Source organism: Chelonoidis abingdonii, chromosome 19 (genome assembly GCF_003597395.2).
Source record: "Chelonoidis abingdonii isolate Lonesome George chromosome 19, CheloAbing_2.0, whole genome shotgun sequence".
NCBI classification, from domain to species: Eukaryota; Metazoa; Chordata; order Testudines; family Testudinidae; genus Chelonoidis; species Chelonoidis abingdonii.
Window position 1 is genome coordinate 5,888,606 of NC_133787.1, and position 19,771 is coordinate 5,908,376.

Below are 19,771 nucleotides of genomic sequence, written 5' to 3' on the forward strand. Positions count from 1 at the left end.
GCCCTGGGAGGCACAGAGTGCTCTGGAGGTGGGGCTGGGTGCGGGAGAGATGAGTCTTGTCCCAGTGAATGAGAGGAAGTAAATGCCAGCAGGTTAGATGGGTGGGGAGAAAGAGGGAAGAGGGACACTATGAGCATCTCCAACAGCCAGGACACAAGGTAAGGGTTGCCTCAGTGTCCAGCATTCTCTCTTTGAGCTACATGTGCATGGCAGGGAAGGAGAAGAGTCTGTTTCTTTGATATATGTGCAGCACCTAGCGCAGTGGTGACTTGATCCTTGACTGGGGCCTTTTAGTGCTTCTGTGTATAACTGACTGGTGCATCCCTGACAACATCCAGCAAACATCTTTCTTTCCAGCTCACACCAACTTTCCCTTCCTGGCTTCCTCACAGCTCAGGCTGAATGGCAGGGTGGGGGGAGAAAGGTCTGAAAACCCTTGGGAAGCCCCTCCCTCATCCTTTCTTCATTATATTTAGACATTTTAAAAGCAGTTTTTATTTGGTAGGAAGTGCAACCAATGTGTATCTCCTGCCCTTCCCCAGGGCTGCCCTGGGATCCTGTGCGCCTCGGCCGCTGGAGCTGGCTGTCAGAGGCCAAGTAGGTTCACCTCTTGCTCCACACCCGTTCCTGTTTTCTGCTGGCTAGCACCAGGGCTGGAGGTAGTGAGAGCGGCTGGGAAGGAAAACAGACACAGCATTTGATGAAGCACAACAAATGGCTTCAACTGGGTGATCCCCCCCCCTGCACTCTAAGCCCTGTTACTAGGCCTTAGCCCTTCTTCCTCCCACGGAGCACTTCCTTCTCCCCTTGTCTGTTCCTAAGAGAATCCTTCTCTCCTTCCCCGCGTCCCACCCATTCTCTAGCCACTCCAGGGCCCCTCCCTGTCCAGGGCCACCCAGAGGATTCAGGGGGCCTGAAGCAAAGCGGGGGAGCTGTGGCACTTGTACTCACCCAGTGATCTGGGTCTTTAGTGGCATTTTGGCGGCGGGGGGCCCTTCAGTCGCTCTGTGTCTTCGGCGGCACTATGGGGCCCCCCACCACCAAAATGCCACCGAAGACCTGGAGCGACTGAAGGCAGGGGTGAAAGTAACTTACAGGACTTACTCTTACTGCTGGAGTCCTGAGGGGGGCGTGGCCTCATCTGGAAGAGGCGTGGCCTCACCTGGAAGAGGCGGTGCATCTCAGGATTTAAAGGCCCTGGAGCACCGGCTGTGACTGGGAGCCCCAGAGCCTTTAAATCAATCCAAGGCTCCCAGCTGCAGAGGTGGCTGGGAGCCCCTGGGGCAAATTAAAGGGCCCAGAGCTTGGGCCGCTGCGAAGCTCTGGGCCCTTTAAATCCCCACCGCAGCTTCGGCTGCCAGAGCCGCGGGGGGGATTTAAAAGGCTCTGGGCTCTCCACAGCCGCGGGAGCTCTGAGCCCTTTAAATCCCGGCTCCAGTCCAGTCGAGCTGCTGGAGCCGCAGGTGGCCCAGAGCCCTTTAAATCCCCGCCGTGGAAGCTGGTACGGTCCGGCACGGCGTACTGGCTCTTGCTGGTACGCCGTACCGGCCTGTACTAGCTTACTTTCACCTCTGACTGAAGGCTCCCTTGTCACCGAAATGCTGCCAAAGACCCAGACCGCTGCCGGGCCAGGGCTCACGGGGCCACTGTGGGGCCTGGAGCAAATTGCCCCACTTGCTGCCCCCTCTGGGTGGCCCTGTCCCTGTCTCTTCTCTGTCCTTTCTACTTCACCTCTCCTCCCTATTCTTCTTAGGGATCCAGCTTATGGCACAACTATTCACTTCCTCGAAAGTGCAGAATAAACATGCCCCTGCCTCTAATATTGGAAACAACTAGTCAGGCAATTGTTGTCTTGTCCTAGGATACCAGGCCTCCTCTCTCTCACCTAGCAGGAGTTTGTAGAAACCCGTGTGTTGATGCGAATGGCTTGCATGCACACACAAGTAGATGCTCTGTGTATATACATGCAAATTACTTCATGTTGGCAGTGGATCAGTGTTTGAGCACATACACCTAACTGGCGTTATCTGGAATTGGCATCTGATTTATTGCAAAGCATGTAACCTGAAATGGATTTATTTCAATTATAAAAAAATCCCTCAGGAAAGCCCGTGCTAGGTTAATAGCATGCAGGGGCGGAGAAGTGAAATGCAAGAGACTGCAAATGAAAAAACCCCCAAACATATAATCTGTGACTGCAGTCACAACAAGCTACACTTCGATGCACCCACATGCTGGTTTAGTTATAGCAGGGCTTCTCAAACTGGGGTTTGGGACCCCTCGGGGGTGGCAAGGCTATTACATGAGGGGGGGGTCACAAGCTGTCAGCCTCCATCCCAAACCCCCCTTTGCCTCCAGCATTTATAATGGTGTTAAATACATTAAAAAGTGTGTTTAATTGATAAGGGGTGGTCATGCTCAGAGGCTTGCTGTGTGAAAGGGGTCACCAGTACAAAAGTTTGAGAACCCCCTGAGTTACAGCAGTCCTGGACATTAAAGCAGAATACTAGTGATTACCAAGGAGGAGGAATTGCACTTGGTGTAAGGACCACAACTTTTAAAGTCCCTGAGTGTTGTGCTGTAAACTTCTCGGCCACAGAGTGGTATTAATATACTCTGCTTCAGTAGCCACAATGCTGTTTGTAAAGTCTTTACAGCCATGGTATGCACGTGTGCTTCTTACAGGCTCAAAGATGTTAACCTGCAAGGCGGCGGGGGATGCATGATTCACTAACTGCTTTCCCTGTGTGTGCCAGCTTTCTGCACAGGCTCATGATGGGGACTGGTTTTTTGCCAGCAGTCCAGTGTGGTGGCAGAGCTGCACAGTAGCATTGTGTTATCCAAATTTAGGCTAGGCCAGAGGCCGGCTGGGTTAGGACTATCCCATCCCTCAGCAAGCCAAAGTAGGAGAGCTGGTCCCCTGATTGTGTGTGCACATGCAGAATCCAGTTAGCACTTGCAAATCAGAACTGGGGTGCATGGGGTATTTGTCTCCTCCCCAGCTGAGGCCAGTGATGGTGCTGGCTTCTGAGCCAGACTCTGAGCCTCTTCCTTCCAGGGACGAGCAGTTATTCAGCTGCATAGTCCCCCAGGGCGAGTATGGAGTTTACCATCTGGCCCTCAGGGAATATCTGGCAGAGGGAGGCTGATAAAGGGCTGTATGCAAATTAATCTCCTCCTTCCCTACAGCCAACTTCCCTAGGGTGAGATAGCACATTACCTCCCTCCATCCACTCCCCACCCTCGTTTCCCCCCCCGAATCTTCCCCCTTTTACTACTGGCCTTGGCCCACTTGCTGAATTCAGAAGCATCTCTGCTGTTTACCTGTAAGCTGACCCAAAGCTCCTGAAGATATTGCTGCAAAGGATCAGAAGACAGGGTGAGTCACAGAAGGGCACAGAGGGGTTACAAGGGTGGTCTGGGTTGGGGAGCCTGGGGCTACTCACGTGCTGTTGTAAGGGAGGGGCTTCTGTCCATATCTATCCAGGCTGGGGTTCTGGCTGAGGCAGTACTGGAGGGACAGTGCAGAGCAGGGAGGGTGGTCAGAGATGGCCACTCTAGCCAAGTAGCACCCCCCCCCGTCTGCACCCCCTTTGCTGCCACCTGTCCAGCCACCACAGCAGTGGTCCCCAAACTGTGGGGTGTGCCCCCCTAGGGAGGCACAGAGGAAAATCTGAGGAGCAGGGTGGGGCCTAGGCCAGACCCCACGGGAGGGTGGGGCGGGAGCATCACTCTGCCCTGGGCTTGACCTCTGGCCGTGACTCCACTCCTGGTCCGGGGTGGCACAGACATGTTCCATTACTGGTAAGGGGGCGGGGGGTGAGAGGAAAGGTTCGGGCACCACTGCACTAGAGTCCAGCCTCTCCTGCCCACTACGTGTGGATGTCCAGTTTCCTGTTGGTTTCCATAGCAGCCCTTGGATGACTTGCTGGGTGCCCAATATAGGCCCCTAGGCCCGTAGCCTGATTCTCCTCTCCCATCTGTTTTACCCCAGTGTCGTTCTGTTGATTTCAATCGAGTCACATCTGATTTATATTGGCAGGTTGCATTAATCTCAAGAGAAAGAACTGAAACTGTATTTCCCAAGAATAAAGGTACCTAGAAACCTTTTCTGTGACCGGGGAAGATCTCCTTCCAAAACACGGTGAGACCTGGAACTAATAAGTGCTTGAACAGGTCACACCTTGGATGGGACATAATCATGGCAAATCCTGCTGATGTAGGCAGTGGTGCATATGTTTCAATAGGTGGCGCTCTTGTCTCAGTCAGGCCTGAGCCAATCACAGAAACATAGGGTTAGAAGGGACTGCGAGGTCTGTCTGCCTCTGGTGCCCAGGGTCGCAGTTGCTCAAATGAGAGGTAAAATCTAACGTCTTGTTAGACCTCCCCATCTTGAAACAAGAGCAAAAAACCTTGTGGCAGGTGCAGAAGGGTTGCCGTGTTCCACCCCAGAGGTGGCTGCATTTTAGTGGCGAGGGAATGTGCAGTAGAGCAGGCTAGAAGCTTTCAGGCTAGAAGGTCCAGTCTGGGAGTGGTGGGGGTTTATTACTGTGAAGGAAATGCAGGACTTCTGAGCTGCTTCCTGTTCAATTCCTGTGAGTTAGGCAGCCCGGGACTGTTACCGCTGCTGCTACTGGTGAGCCGGTGTTGGTACTATAAAGATACTCCTGCCAGTTGGGAGCTGCCTGCTCCTTTCCTTCTCCTGACCTCCCCTTCCCCATGCTAACTGCCAGACAGCTTTTCCCTACATCTCTGGACCCAAATTGCCCAAGGGGCCTGACTTGTATCCATGCAGCCCCCCAGTGCACACAAACTGGGGCATGAGCGTACCTGTAACTGAGCCCGTGGGCAGAGTCAGGCTGGGGGAGTTGGAGTAGTGGATTCCAGGGCAGCCTGTGGGGTGGGGGATGGTGAAGTGGAATTCCCTGCAGTGGTAAAACCCAGCATGGGCTATGAACTCGAGTCCTAGCTGGTAAAAGAGAAATCTGAGAGCCCCATGTGAGGGGGCTAGGAGTCTGGTAGGCTAGGAAGGAAAGGCCCTTTCCTTCTCCCCTGTTTATGAAGCTACACTAAGAGCCTTCCCCAGCATCAGCCCCCCAGCTCTGGAAGTGAATTAGACTCGGACTTTAAGGCCAGCAAGGACCAGTGTGATCATCTAGTCTGATCTGCCAGTGGCAGTGTTCCACTAAACCAGTGGGTCTCAATTTCTCCATACTGGCCACTCCTAGAATCCCCCTCCCCTCTAGCTGGGACCTCCAGCCGAGTGAGCAGGACGGAAAGGACGGGGCGGTCGTGGCTGATATCCCATGTGCTGATGCAAAATGCCTGTCTTGAGGAGGCTAAACATAAATCCCACTTTCCTCCAGGCACCGTGTGATCCCCCAGGGCTCCCAGCAGGCAGCAGCTGCACCACAATTCAGTAGCAGGGAGAACTTACCCTCCACGTCTGAGAGACATCTGGCTTTAAGTGCCTAACAGCATAACAGCTGAACCCGAGCACTGGGGGTGAGAGAACGGTGCACATGGCATTATCACTAGTGACCCCAGCCCTCTCACATGCTAATATTTTCATTATGGCTTTAATCAATAGCCCTACACAATACCCAGGCAGCACAGCATCCTGGGAGAACACAGCATGGCAACCAATGGGAATGCGAAAAGAGTGACTTCCTCATTGTGAACCTCCCACCTGCGCTCTAGACTCCTGTCCTCCAAGGTTGACAGCAAGAGCCTAACATATTTCTGCCCCCCCGTGTGTGCTGCGGGACGAGAGAGGGAGCTCCAGTCAGTATGTCCAAACTGAGGGTCTTTGTGCTGCCAAGAGAGCTACTCGCCAGTGTCCGTGTAAAATGAAATAGTAAAGCAGTGGCCCCTCCTGTCCTTTCCACTTCACTGCCCTAGCCAGCCCGGTACTGCTGTGGTGCCCATCACCAGAGCATCTGGGTACCCTTGTCTAATATAGTCACATATTAATTTCATTTTATTTTATACTGCCTTCAAATCTGCCCTGCCCAGTTTGCTGCCAATTTCTATACTACATCTGGGGCTTCTGCTGAGGGTGGCTTGGAGGAAGCACGTTCTGCGAAAGTGATCAGCAAACTGGCATTGACATGTCATCACTCAGTTCCTGAGCTAACAGTCCATGGAGACAAATGGGAGCTTTTGCACCTTTCTGAGCAAGCTCAGTCACTGCACTGGTTACATTCATTCCACGCCCAGAAAGCTTTCTTTGCCGTCACCAGGATTAGAGACTTAATATTTTTACTATGAAAGGTAAGAATCTAGAATACCACAGACGTGGCAACTAAAAATAAAACTCTGCACAATCACATTCTCTACGGGGCTCTGGGTATTAGCAAGTCATTCAGGAAAATACAGGTAGAGGGAATGGATTTCTGCATCCGGCTCATCTGTATTTCCAGCTGGCTCTGTAGTCCTGATCTGACAGCATGGCTATTCCAAAAAGAGAGGATAGTTTATTGTGCGTATGGGTTGGCTCTGATGCAGCATGTGCACATGTGGAAATGCCACCCTTACAACCCCTGGCAGAGCCAGACAGCAGTGGCACATACAATATCTCGGAGCTCCCATGGTCTCGTGTTGGTCAATATCACAGCTGTAATCTATCAGTGAAGTGTTGGCCTGGCTTCACTTTGCTCATTGGAAGAGCTGCCAGTCATTTAAACCCCAATAGGGACCTCAAAAGGAGTAGGCAGCATCTGAACTGGTCTCCCAAACAGGCAGGCAGGGAGGCCGCAGAGCTGCCTATCTAAGAGATGAAATGACGCTGGCTTTTCCTTTCCTTCAAAGGGAGGCTTTGCCCCTACCATGTGCCTGGCTGTACCTTTCTTATTCACACTGGGTAGCTTGAATTCTCCAGCAGAGGAGACGAATCGTGACCAGTCATCCATAGCCCGTGTGTAGCTTGGCCATTCCTCGTGGTTAGTGCTGGGAGTGAGAGGAGCCATCTTCCCTGCTCGGTACCTTGGAGTGAGTGACTGGCCCAGCTCGGTCATCCCCTGAGTAGCAAAGCACAAGAGAGAGGTTACTCCAGACTCCCAGCTGGGTGTTCAGCAACCATTTTGAACCCTTTGCATTCCATCCATGCTGTTGACCTGCAGGCCAATACAACAGTAGAGGTTAGTCCGCTCCCCCTAATCTGCAACCAGCAAGTAGAAAATCCAGCGCCGTATGGTATCCTTTTACAGTCAGAATCATAGGCGCTGATTGTGTAGGTGCTCTGGGGCTGGAACACTCATGGGGAAAAATTAGTGGGTGCTCCTCACCCACTGGCAGCCAAATTGCCCTCTTCCGATCCTCCTGTGAGATGCACATGCCTGCTCCCTCTCCGCCGAGCAACTTCTCACAGTGCAAAGAAGCTGTGGCAGTGCGCTGGGGGGAAGGGGAAGGGAAGGGAGGAGCGGAAACACAGCATGCTGGGGGAGAGCGGGTGGCGGCAATTGGGGAGAGGGGGTGGAATGGTGCGGGGGAGGCGGAGCAGGGTGGAAAAGCAGGGCAGGGGTGGGATTGGAGAGGGTGGGAGTGGCAGGGGCAGAAGAGGTCGAACCCAGTGGGAGGCAGAAGTCGTGCTATAGTCAGCGACTGATCCGATATCCGCTGAGCAGGGCGGACTCAAAGGTCTCAGCTAGTTGGCTTATTTTATGTGCAGCAATATGTGTAATGCTATAGACTTGGGCAGCCTGTCAACCTATATATTTAATGGGGGAAGAACAATCTTGCATTAAGGTCCAGATCCTTAAAGGGATTTAGTTGGGAAGTTGGGAGTAACTATATGTCTGCGATCTGGGCCAAGGGAGAGTACAGTGAGCCTGCAATCTGCTTAGTCCTCAGCTGAACCTACAGCCATGTTCATTAAACCTCGTGGGCTTCAGTCCACCATTGGGGACTGCTATGAGCTTGCTAATAATAATGCTTGTAGGGTTTATGCAGATTCAGCACAGTGCCATGACTGCACTTGAGCAGCCTGCACATGAAGTGTACAAACTGTCAAGTACATCGACGCCATTAGGTAACTCTGTGAACAGGGCAAGTATATTCCCTGTCATAAACAGACATTAAGGTTGTCTGTATTTGACTGTAAGGTTACGAGCCATAGCAAACTGGCTGACATACGCTGACAGAGACCAATCGGGGACAAGAATACTTTCAAATTTGGGGAGGGGAAATCCTTTGTTGGTGCATTGCTGTGTTTTGTCTTTGTTCGCTTTGGGACTAAGAGGGGCCAGACGTGCAACCTGGATTCTCCAATTTTGAAACAGACTCTCATGTAAAATAGTAAGTTATGAGCCAGAAAGGTGGGATTAGGCTTATGTTTGTGTTTCTCACTGTGAATGTGTATTCTGCTGAGATTTTTACCTTTGTGCTGTAATGATCTTTAGCCTAGGGGAAGGGAGTCCTCTAGTCTAGATATAAGCTGAAAGACCTGTAAACATTTCCATCCTGGTTACAAGATAATTATTTATTTTTCTTTCTCTTTAATATAAAGCTTCTTTTTTAAGAACCCGAGGATTTTTTTCCCTTGTTTAAACCCAAGGGAGGGGTCTGACTCCCAGGGGATGTAGGGAGGTTAATTTCTCGCGTTTAAGATCCAAGGGAGTTTGGATCACGTGTAATCCCAGGGGGGTGAAAGTCTGGAGGGGAAAGGGGGGGATAGTTTTATTTTCCTTGTTTTAAGACTCAGGGGTTGGGTTCTTTGAGGAAGGTTTTGGGGGACAGGGAGTGTACCAGACACTGGAATTTCTGGTTGGTGGCAGCGCTATCAGATCTAAGCTAGGAATTAAGCTTAGAAGGGTACATGCAGGTCCCCACTTTCTGGATGCTAAAGTTCAAAGTGGGAAAGATACCTTGACAATCCCCATTTTACAAATACGAACAACTGAGGAGCAGTGACGTGACATGCTCAAAGCCAGTCAGCATCAAAGTCAGGATTAGACATCGGAGGTTCCTGGCTCCTGTGCTCGGCCCACTCCATCACACACAGCGTTTACACAGAGAAAATGTTCGTATTTGCATTGGTTACTAAAAGTACACAACACAGTATCTTTGAATAGGCCAATAAATACGCAATGAGAAGCCCCTTTGTGCCAAGGACTGTCAGCTGCGGCATTGGCATCATATTACTAGCTCTGAAAATGATCCCATTTCTGGGGCTCAACTGGGGTTTGAGCATCTGAAATGAGTGGCTGCGTTCTCTGTGAATTGATTCACTGCAAACAGCTTTTTACCCACGGATATGGCACATGGTAACAAAAAATGCAGAGGCAACCAATTTCACTAGTCAAAGTGTGAGCTGAAAAGTAACTGCAAGCTACTCGCTCCTGTTCTGAAACAGGAAAGACTGAAGCTTAACAGAACTTGGAGTAAAAGCCAGATGGATCCAGCTCTGATGGGAAGTGGGGCATAGGGTGAATTTAGAAACGAGTCCCTCTTTATCTCTGTTTGCTCTTCACACGTAATTAGCTTCTGAGAAAGCTAAGCCTTGGCAGAGAGAGCCATGAAGCAAAACTGAGCTGAAGCTGCCCCCCAGTGCCCAAAGAGAGAACAAGACCCACAAACCCAAGAAATCTGGGCCAAATCTATCATAAACAACTGTATTTACAATTTCAATTACACCTTTTCTTCTCCTGACACTCCCAATCCCACTGTTCCTTCTCCCCCTCTCCTCCCTTAAATCCCTTCTTATCAACACAGTTCTTCCCCAAAGCCTTTCAGCAATGAGTCCTGCCCCACGTGGCAGCTGATGTCCTTATCACAAGGGGATATTCACCACCAGTTGTCCAAGAATGTGTCTACATTACAGCCCTGAGTCTCATTTATGCTAAGATGGTGCAAAGGGTTCTTAAACAAGCAGAAAAACCCTTTAAGATCTAGAGAGCTGAAAGTGGCCTTAGTACAAATGAGAATTAGGGCTTAGACATTTTTTCCCCTTAAAAATTCCCACTTCTCCCACCAGCAGTTCAGCCTCCTGCGGTGCAAGCCACTTGGGCGTCCTAGTGGGGAACATCTGCTGTTTGTGGGGGTTTTGTGTGTGATTTTTATTGACTGAAATCTCTGATTACACACATTTAACAGACTAGGCATGTCTGTCAAATGTTAATATTCAAAAAAATTGGACAGATGTGCTGTTTTTTGGGCAAGTGAGTGTACTCTGAGTATTGAATAAATGGTAACAAAATATCTGAGTATCTATTTATCTTCTGTTTTGTTGGGTATGTCTCACAGGGCACTTTGCTCACTGCTGGGTGGTGCCTCCTTCTGGCAATTCTGAGGATTAGCTGCACCTGGTTCAGCACCTCCTTTCTCTTCCTCCACTTTGGCAGCTCTTCTTTTGCTCACAGAGTTGCAATGTGGCTTCGTGGCTCACCTCTCCTGCCAGGTCTCACTGTGATCCCCATTCCAGGGCGGGTCTTTCAAAGTCTCTCTCCATAAGCAGCATCAGGAAGGCCTTACACCGCAGCAGTCTTCCTATTCACTGCCCCTAGCACTCTGCAGTGGAGGTAGGGGGACCCAGGCCCACCCTCTACTCTGGGTTCCAGCCCAGATACCTACAGCAAGTAGTTAAAGGTTATGGTTACATCTTCTTTAGTGCTCTTTTCCCTGGACTATGTCCTACCGTGCTTCCCCAAGCTTTTCATTCTCCAGTGAAGTCTTCCTAGTCAGACCCCTTCTCTTAAGGCTGCTAGGTAACCTCTTTCTCAGGTGTTCCTGTTCCTCCTTCCTACCTCATGGAGACAAACTTCAGGCCTCTGTGCAGCCTTCACTGTTACCAGACTCCTGGCTTTATAGAAGCCTTGCTGTCCCCTCATAGGTGAGCTTGCCTCTAATTAGCACTCTTCACACAGCCTAAATCTCCTTGCTTTGCAGCTTAATTGGCTGATTGGACCCACCTGGCCTAATTCAACTCTCTCAGGGCCAGTGTGGGGAGCTGAGAACAGGTCCGGGTCCGTGGTGGCTGCAGTAGGAGGGCTAGGGGAACTGAGGACTTCCTCCTCTACTGGGTTCTAACTCAGGGCCCTGTAAAGCCCATCCAGCATCTTCCACCCTGGGACATGTCAAGCCAGCCTCCCTGGGTCACTTCCTAGCCCCCTCTTTCCTACAGCATGCTGCTGTTAGTCCCCATAAGTGCTATCTCACGAGCTGCCTACCTGGCTCCGGCCCGCAAGGACTGCCGCTCACCACCATTCCTTCTCCCGATTCGGCTACAGCCTCCTGCAGCACTCTCAGAGCAACTCCTCCCTACCCCAACTGAACCGGCCGGCTCCCCAATTGGTGCATGCTCTGCAAGGGCACAGGGGCGGGATCGCCCGAGCTCAGAACTGCTCTTTAACCCTTTGCTGTCCAGTGAGGGGTTTATACATCTGTCACAGGAGCACACCCCAGCGCAGTATGTAATTGATGCATTATTTTTTTCCATAATAACCACCTCCCATATTTTTTTGAACCATTCTCCTAGAGTTGGACTATTTTTCTTTTTCAGTAGCCTCTGCTGGTGTTTTAACTACCTGTCATCTAATCCTGCCCAGGTCCTGTCCAACATGGTGGTTAAGATACCAAAGGATGCAGGTGCCCTGTCTACACTCAGGCTCCTGCTGCTAGAACTGTGTTGATGGTTGCAATGGTGGGAAAATTGAATAGTCCAGTATAGACAAGGGCAACAGATGTCAGCCATAGGTCCCCTCCCCACATCTTCCTTCAACCAACGCTGAAAACAAATGGACCAATCGGTTTGACACCTGTGCCAGACGGGATGCTCTGCCCTGGTTGGAAGGAGGTGTTTGGCTTGTTTTTGTAGCTGGTATTGAAACTGATTTGGCTCTGTCTACTAGCAGTCATATTCTTTTCATCCCCTGTTGGAGGACAAACTGGGAACCTGTGGTAGAAACCGATTGTTAAATTCCAAAACATTATCCTAGTGTAGACATGAGCTGGTTTGTCTGTACCTGTTCTGGATTGTATGTGCCTTGGAACAGTGACTGTACCTCTTTATTTGTTTGCACAGGGCTGAGCAAACGGCTGATGCTGGCTCATGTCTGAAGATCCCTCAGTGCTTACACAGAGGTGAATCTGGATGATATTCAGGCTTGAGTTTACAGGGCAGGGAAGGCACAAGTGGGTTATACGAATGCCAGGACTTAGACCGAAAGTGAACAGATGTGTAAGTTTTCCTCATAATGCCGCTTCATTTGGTTGAAGTGACTCACCAGGGATGGGAGGCGCTTGTTGGGGACTCCCACCAGAGTGAAGGATGCATTGGCAAAATCCTCTGCAGGAAACAGAAGGGAGAGAAATGAGAACCATGGCCTTCTTGGTCACTTCCAAAGAGTGGAGAGCAGGCTTGGCCTAGCCCACCTGTCTGGCCCAGGAGTGTATCCAAAGACAAAGCACTGGGCTTTGGAGCCTGTTTGAAAACTGAATTTGAACTGGGCCCAGACACAGCTTGGCCAGCCAGTGCAGGCACAAGGCCAAACTATTTTACAAAATTTTTTGGAAACTAGAAGTGATCCTATATCCCAAGGGCTACCCCTGGGGTCCTGCAATGGAACAGTATGAATGGGGCTTTAGAAAATGGCTTTAAAACAGTTTGGCTCCACCTCTGCTGATTAAAACCATGCTGGGGCAGTGTTGTCTAGTGGCTACGACACCAGGCTAGAAGTCAAGAGACCTTGGTTCCTGCCTGGCTTGGCCATTGACCTGTTGGGTGATATAGGGCAATATCATAAACAGATAGCTAAGGGTTAATGTTTCTTTTACCTGTAAAGGGTTAACAAAGGGAACCAAACACCTGACCAGAGGACCAATCAGGAAACTGGATTTTTCAAAGCTCAGCGTAGAGGGAATTTTGGGTGTGGGTCTTTTGTTCTGTGACGCTAGTGCTCTTTCCGACCTGAGAGAGGATCTGCTCTACTTCAGGCGTCTAATTTCTTGTTTCCAGTTGTAATACAGAAAGAACATAATAGGTTGTTATATATTTTTTGTGATTTACTGTGTGTAGTTAGCTGAATGTCTGTAAATTGTTATTTTGTTTGGATAGGCTGTTATTCATTTTTTTCTTTAAGCAATTTGACCTTGTATACTGTCATCCTTGATACAGAGACCATTTATGTCTTTTTTTCTTTTATTATTAAAGATTTCTTTTAAGATCTGTTGGATTATTTTTCTAGTGGCCGGGCAGGGGGATGAGCCTGCAGCTACCAGGGAATTGTGGGAGGGAAAAAGAGGAGGGGGAAAGGTGATTGTCCTCTCGTTTTGTAATTCAGGAGTTTATAGTACAGTAAGTCTTCCAGCGGTTAACCAGGAGGAAGCTCGGAGGGAGGGTAAGAGGGAGAGGGAAGTGGTTGTTATTTTCCTTTGTTGTGAGCACTCGGCCATTCTTGAGTTTGGGGTTCCCCCAGGGAAGGTTTTGAGAGACCAGAGAGAGGCAGCACTGAAATTACCTAGTCTGGTGCAGCTGATGATCCGAGATCTCTAAGTCGTAATAATTAAGTCTTGGAGGTTTTCATGCTGCTTAGCATCTTATTTTCTGAACTCTGAAGGTATCAGATTCTGAAATAGCGATAAAGCATTATAGACAGGGCAGTGTTGTTAGTGGCTACGACAGCAGGCTTAGAAGTCAGACCTTGGTCTGCCTGGCTACGATGGCCATTGACCTGTTGGGTGATTCTTTGGGCAAGCTCACATCCCTTGATCCTTTGCCTCAAGTTTCTCTTCCACACTGGCATCTGTCGTTAGTTTGAATCAGGGAGTGATATCATCACTGTGTGTTCTGCACAGAGCTACCTAGCACAATGGGCCCTTGATAGTTGTTGAGCTCTAGGAACTTCTTCTGAACAAAATACTACAAATACAATTATAAGTGTTTAAAACCAGTCTTCAGCGAGAAACTGTATGTTAGACTTCAGCAACAGGACAGAGGCCGCGAGGCTCAGTATGCCGTAGACTGCTTTGAGCCGCCTGCCCCCCAAGGTGCTCCCCAGCGATGCTACATAGATATGGCTATGTAGTGTAGGATGGGATTGCAGTGAGGATGCAGGCTAAACCCTCGGAGGACACTGAGCAATTGTCCAATGGCCTTCCCACCAACCCTCCTGTTGCCAGTTTAAACAGACAAGTTGTCTGGGCTGGGACTGATTTAGTTGGGAATTGTTCCTGCTTTGGCACGGGCGATGGAGCAAGATGACCTCCTGAGTCCCTCCAACCCTGATAGTCTGTGGTTCTCAAGTTCTTCACAAATTCACCTGGGAGAAGTCTTCACAGAGCAGTTCAGCCGCTCATATCCCACAAAGACCTATGTGCTGAGGAGTTTTTGATCCGCACACAGGTGAGTCAGCCCAGAATAGGGTACGCAGTAAGGACTTTGTATGTGACCTGTTCCATACCCATGACTAGGTAACTCAGGTGCTGAGTTATGCTGATGGAAGCAAGCCACACCCTTATATCCAGAAGGTGTTACTTTTTTCCGCTTTAAGCTAATGAATCCCTTTTATATGTGCTTTTTCATATATTGTGGTAAAATTTCCCATCTAGACAAGCCCTAATCAGTTTTTAAATGATTTCGGTTCAGCTGATTCAAAATCAAACTTCGTATAGACAAGGTAAAGGAATATGCATACCCAGTCCTTAGGCCAGGAAAACTAAAGGCACTGTCGACCAGGCAGTACATTGTTAAAATGCTACACAGTTCTTTTTCCAAAGGGACGTTTGCTCACAGTCAGAAGTGGAACAGTATCTTGCCAGGAAGCTCAAAAAATTACCTTTAGGAGAATTCTGTGTGTTCCATTCTATGCATCTGATAGAAGTGGTTTTTAGCACACAAAAGCTCGTGCTCAAATTAAATTTGTTATCTCTAAGGATGCACAAGTACTTCGTTGTTCTTTTGGCAGATACAAATAAACATGGGCTGCTACTTCATGTGTAATTCGATGGTGGTTAAGTCCACAATGTATAGCGTAGGATGGTGTAAAAGAATGTGGCTCTGCTGTCACCGAGTGATAGCAGATGGATGGCAGGAGGAATCACTTGATTATTGCCTATTAGGTTCATCCCTCTGGGGCACTGGCAGATTGGTCAACTGTTTGAGATAGACAAGTAATGGGGCTAGATGGACCTTTGGTCTGACCCAGTACAGCCATTCTTATGTCTTCTTCTGAACTATTGTTACACTGTTGTATCTCCGACCTAGATGTGTGTCGACATATATCTGATATGCTATACTTACCCGCAGCTGCCTAATGGGAGGAGACTACTCTCGTTTAGGGGGAGCGAGGATCACAAGATCTTAATTGAACGATGTCTCAGTGCTAATTGAGAGGCTGGGTTGGAGGGTTGACATTGCAAGGAGGGATTTTGACACCCTAAGGGTATGTCCAGACTACCCGCCGGATCGATGGGGGATCAAACTATCGTGTCTCATCTAGATGTGATAGATCAATCCCGGAACACGCTCCCGTTGACTCAGGAACTCCACCAGAGTGAGCAGCGGTAGCGGAGTCTACAGGGGGAGCCGTGGCCATCAATCCCGCGCCATGAGGATGGGAGGTAAGTTGAAATAAGATAGGTCGACTTCAGCTATGCTATTCCCGTAGCTGAAGTTGCATATCTCACGTCGCCCCCCACCCCCACCCAGTGTAGACCAGGCCTTTGACAAAGGAGCTGGAATCTATTAAATAGAGAGGATACAAACCTTAGCTAAGGGGAGATGTGCATGGGAACTGACCGAACCCAGCCTGCTGCTGGCAAGAGCAATCTAGGCCATTGCCGAGCTGAAAGGAACTTATCAATAGACACTAATTATGGGATTTGGCCTGGCTGGGTAGACTTTGTGACGTCTAGACAGTCGTGTCTTATTTTGCTTAACTTTTACTTGCTTTGATTGTTTCGCCCTCCATTTTTCTAAAACAAACACACCTGGTTTTCTTGTTGCTAATCTGAATTGCAGATAGCGAATGGGGAGCTGTTCCTGTAAGAAGGAATCCAGGCCTTGCCTCCGAGGAGCGGCCATGGGATCTCCTCTTCCAAAGAGAACTGAAAAGCTGCTGGCTGTGGGTTCAGGGATAAGCCTAGAGACCACAAGGTGCACAGCTCTGCAAACCTCAGGTGAGCCTATAGAATTGTAGAACTGGAAGGGACCTCGAGAGGTCGTCTAGTCCAGTCCCCTGCCCTCCTGGCAGGACTGAGGATTATCTAAACCATCTTTCTATAGAGCCAGGGCAAAGATTACAGAAGAACCTCTGGGCTATGACACGTTGCAAGTGCATGCATACAAGTGAGGAGTTACCCTGGGATGGGAGGGCTTTATTACTGAAACCCATCGAATTTTAACTGGAATACAGGTCAGTAGAATTGTCTGTCTGTGCACCAGTAGCACACTCCATACTAGCACCAGTTAAGCAGTCAAGGGCAGGTTGCATATTTTGTAGAGTCCCTCGGGTTATGCCGGACTCGCCTGGTGCACAGAGACTGCGCGACATCACAGAAGGTCACCTTAGTTCCTCACCGCAGTTTCCATGTGACGTAGGCTACGAGAGTGCTCTGGGTTACCAGTAGCTGCAGGTAGACGGAGACCTTGCGGCCTGACTTTCTAAAGTGCTGAGCAACTGCAGCGCATGTTAACTTCCCTGGGAGTTGCAGGGACTCAGCACCTGTGAAAACCAGGCTGCTGTTTTATAGGATAATGTCAGAGCTTGAGAAATAGTGGTGTTATCTGGCACAGGCAACAGCGATACCCAGCACTTTATATAGCGCTCCTCTGCCCCGGATCTCAAAGCACTTTACAAAGGGGGTGAGGATCATTTTCTCCATTTTACAGATGGGCCAACTGAAGCGACTCATTGGTAGAACTACCAATAAAACCCATTCTCCGGAGTCCCCATCCAGTGCACTCTCTCCAGGCCTGTATTGCCTCCCAACAGAGTAATCAAAGCCCAGTGCTGGCATTACCTTTGGTGCATGCAGTGGTTGTCCTGGAATGTTCATCTGGGAGTTTGTTCCCTGCTGAGTCCATGTCCATTTGCCGTAAGGTTGGCAGGTCTGGGTGGAAAAGCCTGTCCTTTACTCCAGCCAGCATGACCTTCTTAGGGTCCAGGGGCAGTAGCACACCTGGGGCCGTGTAGACAGGATGTCCATCTTCAGGCCATGGTACCAAATCAATTACTTGGGCCATTCCCGTAAACTAGCAAAGCCAAAGAGAGAACAAAATGAAACAGACAAGTGCAAAAACATGGCACTTATTTGCTAACAGCTCTATATCCATCCTGACTGACAGATCGTGTGTCCTGATAACATGATGTGTACAGGATGTCCACTTCATCCCCTAGAGATCAGGCATGGTTTGTTTCCCTGTTTTGTTGCCAGTATCATAGCAAAGGGAACAACACACACTCCTATCAAATGGAGACAGCCCGATGAATGTTTGCTAGGTGTTCCATGAGCCCCTAAATAAATCCCTTCAAAACACAGATGGGTCTTGGGCTTGCTGCAGGCATACCAGGCAGGTGATTAAACATTCCACTCTCTGAGCTCAGCTACCCCTGTGCAGTCCTGGTGAAGGCACAGGAATGGGTGTCCGTGCAGTCTCAGGACAACACTGGCCTTATCACTCACGATCAAATTCTCAGAAGTGGCTCCTACTTTAAGATGCTTTTTCAGTGCCAATCTTCAGCCACAGATACCTTAACACCTGCCTTGCACCCATGCTTCCCTCCTGACTACGTCCTCTGTGCCCTATGCTCACTCCTCACTTCACGCCTGCTTATGCTGCCCTGGATGCTGGGATCAGCTTCCTAGCTAATGTGAGCCCATAGCCCCAGCTGCACTGTCCAGGAGGAAGCTTGGCTTTGTTCTGTTTGCATTGGTCTGTACTGGATCCACTCGGGGCTTTTTAGGGCCTGATCCGACTCTCATTGTTGTCAACTGAAAGATGCTCACTGCAAAGGTGGTGGAATCGGGTAAAGGCTGGAGGGCAGAGATTTCAGTCTCGTATGGCACCTGACCCAGTGACAGCTAAAGAGTCATGGCCCAGCACTTTAGAAATAACAGTGTGCTAGGGATCTGCGGAGGGTAGGTGACTGCAAATGAGGAAAGAGGGGAATGTAGATCACGTCCCTGAGTTTCTGAAGCAGGACGGGGAGAAGAGACAGAACAATGGCAGCTTGGGAGCCTGTTTTAATCGGCAAAGCTGGGGAAGGACTTGGTTAAAGTCAATGGAAAACCTCTTACTCTGAAATCAGTAAAATCAATGGTGAAAATGGCCTAGGAAAAATGGTACAATTAAGCCATTAAATGTACTATTTTGGTTCAGGATTCATAGTCTCTCTTGTGAGCTGATCTCACTCTCAAACGACTCAATCACCCACATACCAGAGGTCCACAGGAATCAACACTCTGGTTTGGATCACCCCCAAACTTTGGGAAAGTTCATATCCACCTCTGAACCACCTCCCAGCAGACCCCTAGCTCCAAAAAGGGCTGAACTCAAATCCTGGCTTCTAACCCCTCTGAACTTGGAGGAGGGAATCTCTGAAATTTGCATCTTGCTGCATCCAGGGAACACTTGGTAGGCAGTTCACTGCACTGCCACGGCAGCTGTGTGATGAACATTTGACTCCTAGGAGAAAAGCTCCCTGAAGATCTAAAGAGAGAGACGTCAGCCCCAGGAAGTGCAAAGTTTTGCTGGACTCCTTAGATTCTTCCCCTGTGAGCAGGGTTGGCCGAAAGACACGACAAAGATAGTGCAAAGGAAAAGCAACACCCGGCTTTAGGATCGATTTTATAAATGTCTGTACAGAGCCTAGCACATTTTCGGGGATTGCCACAGTATAAATAGTAAATAATTATAAATACCTAAACCGAAGCGATACCTATTTTCTCAGCTTTCTTCGCATTGTCTCAGGCCTGAGGTGGACTCCAGTCATTCTGTTTACTGATCCCTTATTCCCCATGGCAACAGGCAGCCAATATCAAAAGTAGTTGTTAGGTGATGAAGGCAGGGTTGCCAAGTAACCAGAGCCGTGTCCCTGTAGTTACTTAGTAACTGGTGACCCCCATTCAGCCTGGCTGAAAGGAAAGTTCCAAGCCGGCAGGCCTCCAGCCAGCTGCTGCAGCTTCCTGATAAAGAGCTGGTTTGTTTGCAGAGGGAGAAAAGTCACAGGGCTGGGTGGCTGCAAACTACTGGAAAGCATCACTAGTGGAGAGCGCTGACGTGGGAAACTGCATTGCCCCACAACCAAAGCTATCCCCAAGCACAGAGTTACATAGGACCCCACAGTGGTACCAGGTGCAATAACCCATGTTCAGTGGGAAGCTAATATGGAATTATGCACCTTAGAGAACTGAGGACACCGCGCCTGATATTTCACTCCTGGGATAGGAAAACACTAGGGGTGTCAATTAATTGCAGTTAACTCACGCGATTAACTCAAAAAATGAATTGCGATTAATCTCACTGTTAAACAATAGAATCCCAATTGAAATGTATTAAATATTTTTGGATATTTTTCTACATTTTCAAATATATTCATTTCTATTACTACACAGAATACAAAATGTACAGTGCTCACTTTATATTATTTTTTTGTTACAAATATTTGCACTGAAAAAATGATAAACAAAATAGTATTTTTCAAGTCACCTCATACAAATACTGTAGTGCAATCTCTTTATCCTGGAAGTGTAACTTACCAATGCAGGTATTTTTTTTTTGTTACATAACTGCTCTTCAAAACCACAGCAGTTTAAACTTATAGAGCTGCAGTCC

At 49.0% G+C, this 19,771-nt stretch overlaps 1 protein-coding gene across 1 annotated transcript; it reads right to left on the reverse strand.

Moving 5' to 3' along the window:
- Positions 1-496: 496 nt before the first annotated feature.
- On the reverse strand, positions 497-19,082 carry SPMIP8 (sperm microtubule inner protein 8). The gene is made up of 8 exons (XM_032784969.2): positions 18,859-19,082; positions 16,957-17,188; positions 12,222-12,283; positions 6,845-7,019; positions 5,438-5,499; positions 3,447-3,511; positions 3,325-3,357; positions 497-672 (listed from the first exon to the last, which is right to left on the reverse strand). The coding sequence occupies exons 2-8, from the start codon at positions 17,177-17,179 to the stop codon at positions 642-644; spliced, it is 651 nt and encodes a 216-aa protein (XP_032640860.1). The 5' UTR covers positions 17,180-17,188; positions 18,859-19,082; the 3' UTR covers positions 497-641.
- Between the last annotated feature and the right edge of the window lie 689 nt (positions 19,083-19,771).

What these genes read in the sequence shown, in the direction of transcription:
- SPMIP8 (XM_032784969.2), bottom strand. Translation starts at nt 17,179, where the DNA reads ATGGCCCAAGTAATTGATTTGGTACCATGGCCTGAAGATGGACATCCT. An exon ending in ACCCAGTGTGAATAAGAAAG is followed by an intron (nt 5,500 to 6,844) that starts GTACAGCCAGGC and finishes TCTCACCCCCAG; the next exon opens with TGCTCGGGTTCAGCTGTTAT. An exon ending in AGCTTTGGGTCAGCTTACAG is followed by an intron (nt 673 to 3,324) that starts GTAAACAGCAGA and finishes TTTCCTTCCCAG; the next exon opens with CCGCTCTCACTACCTCCAGC.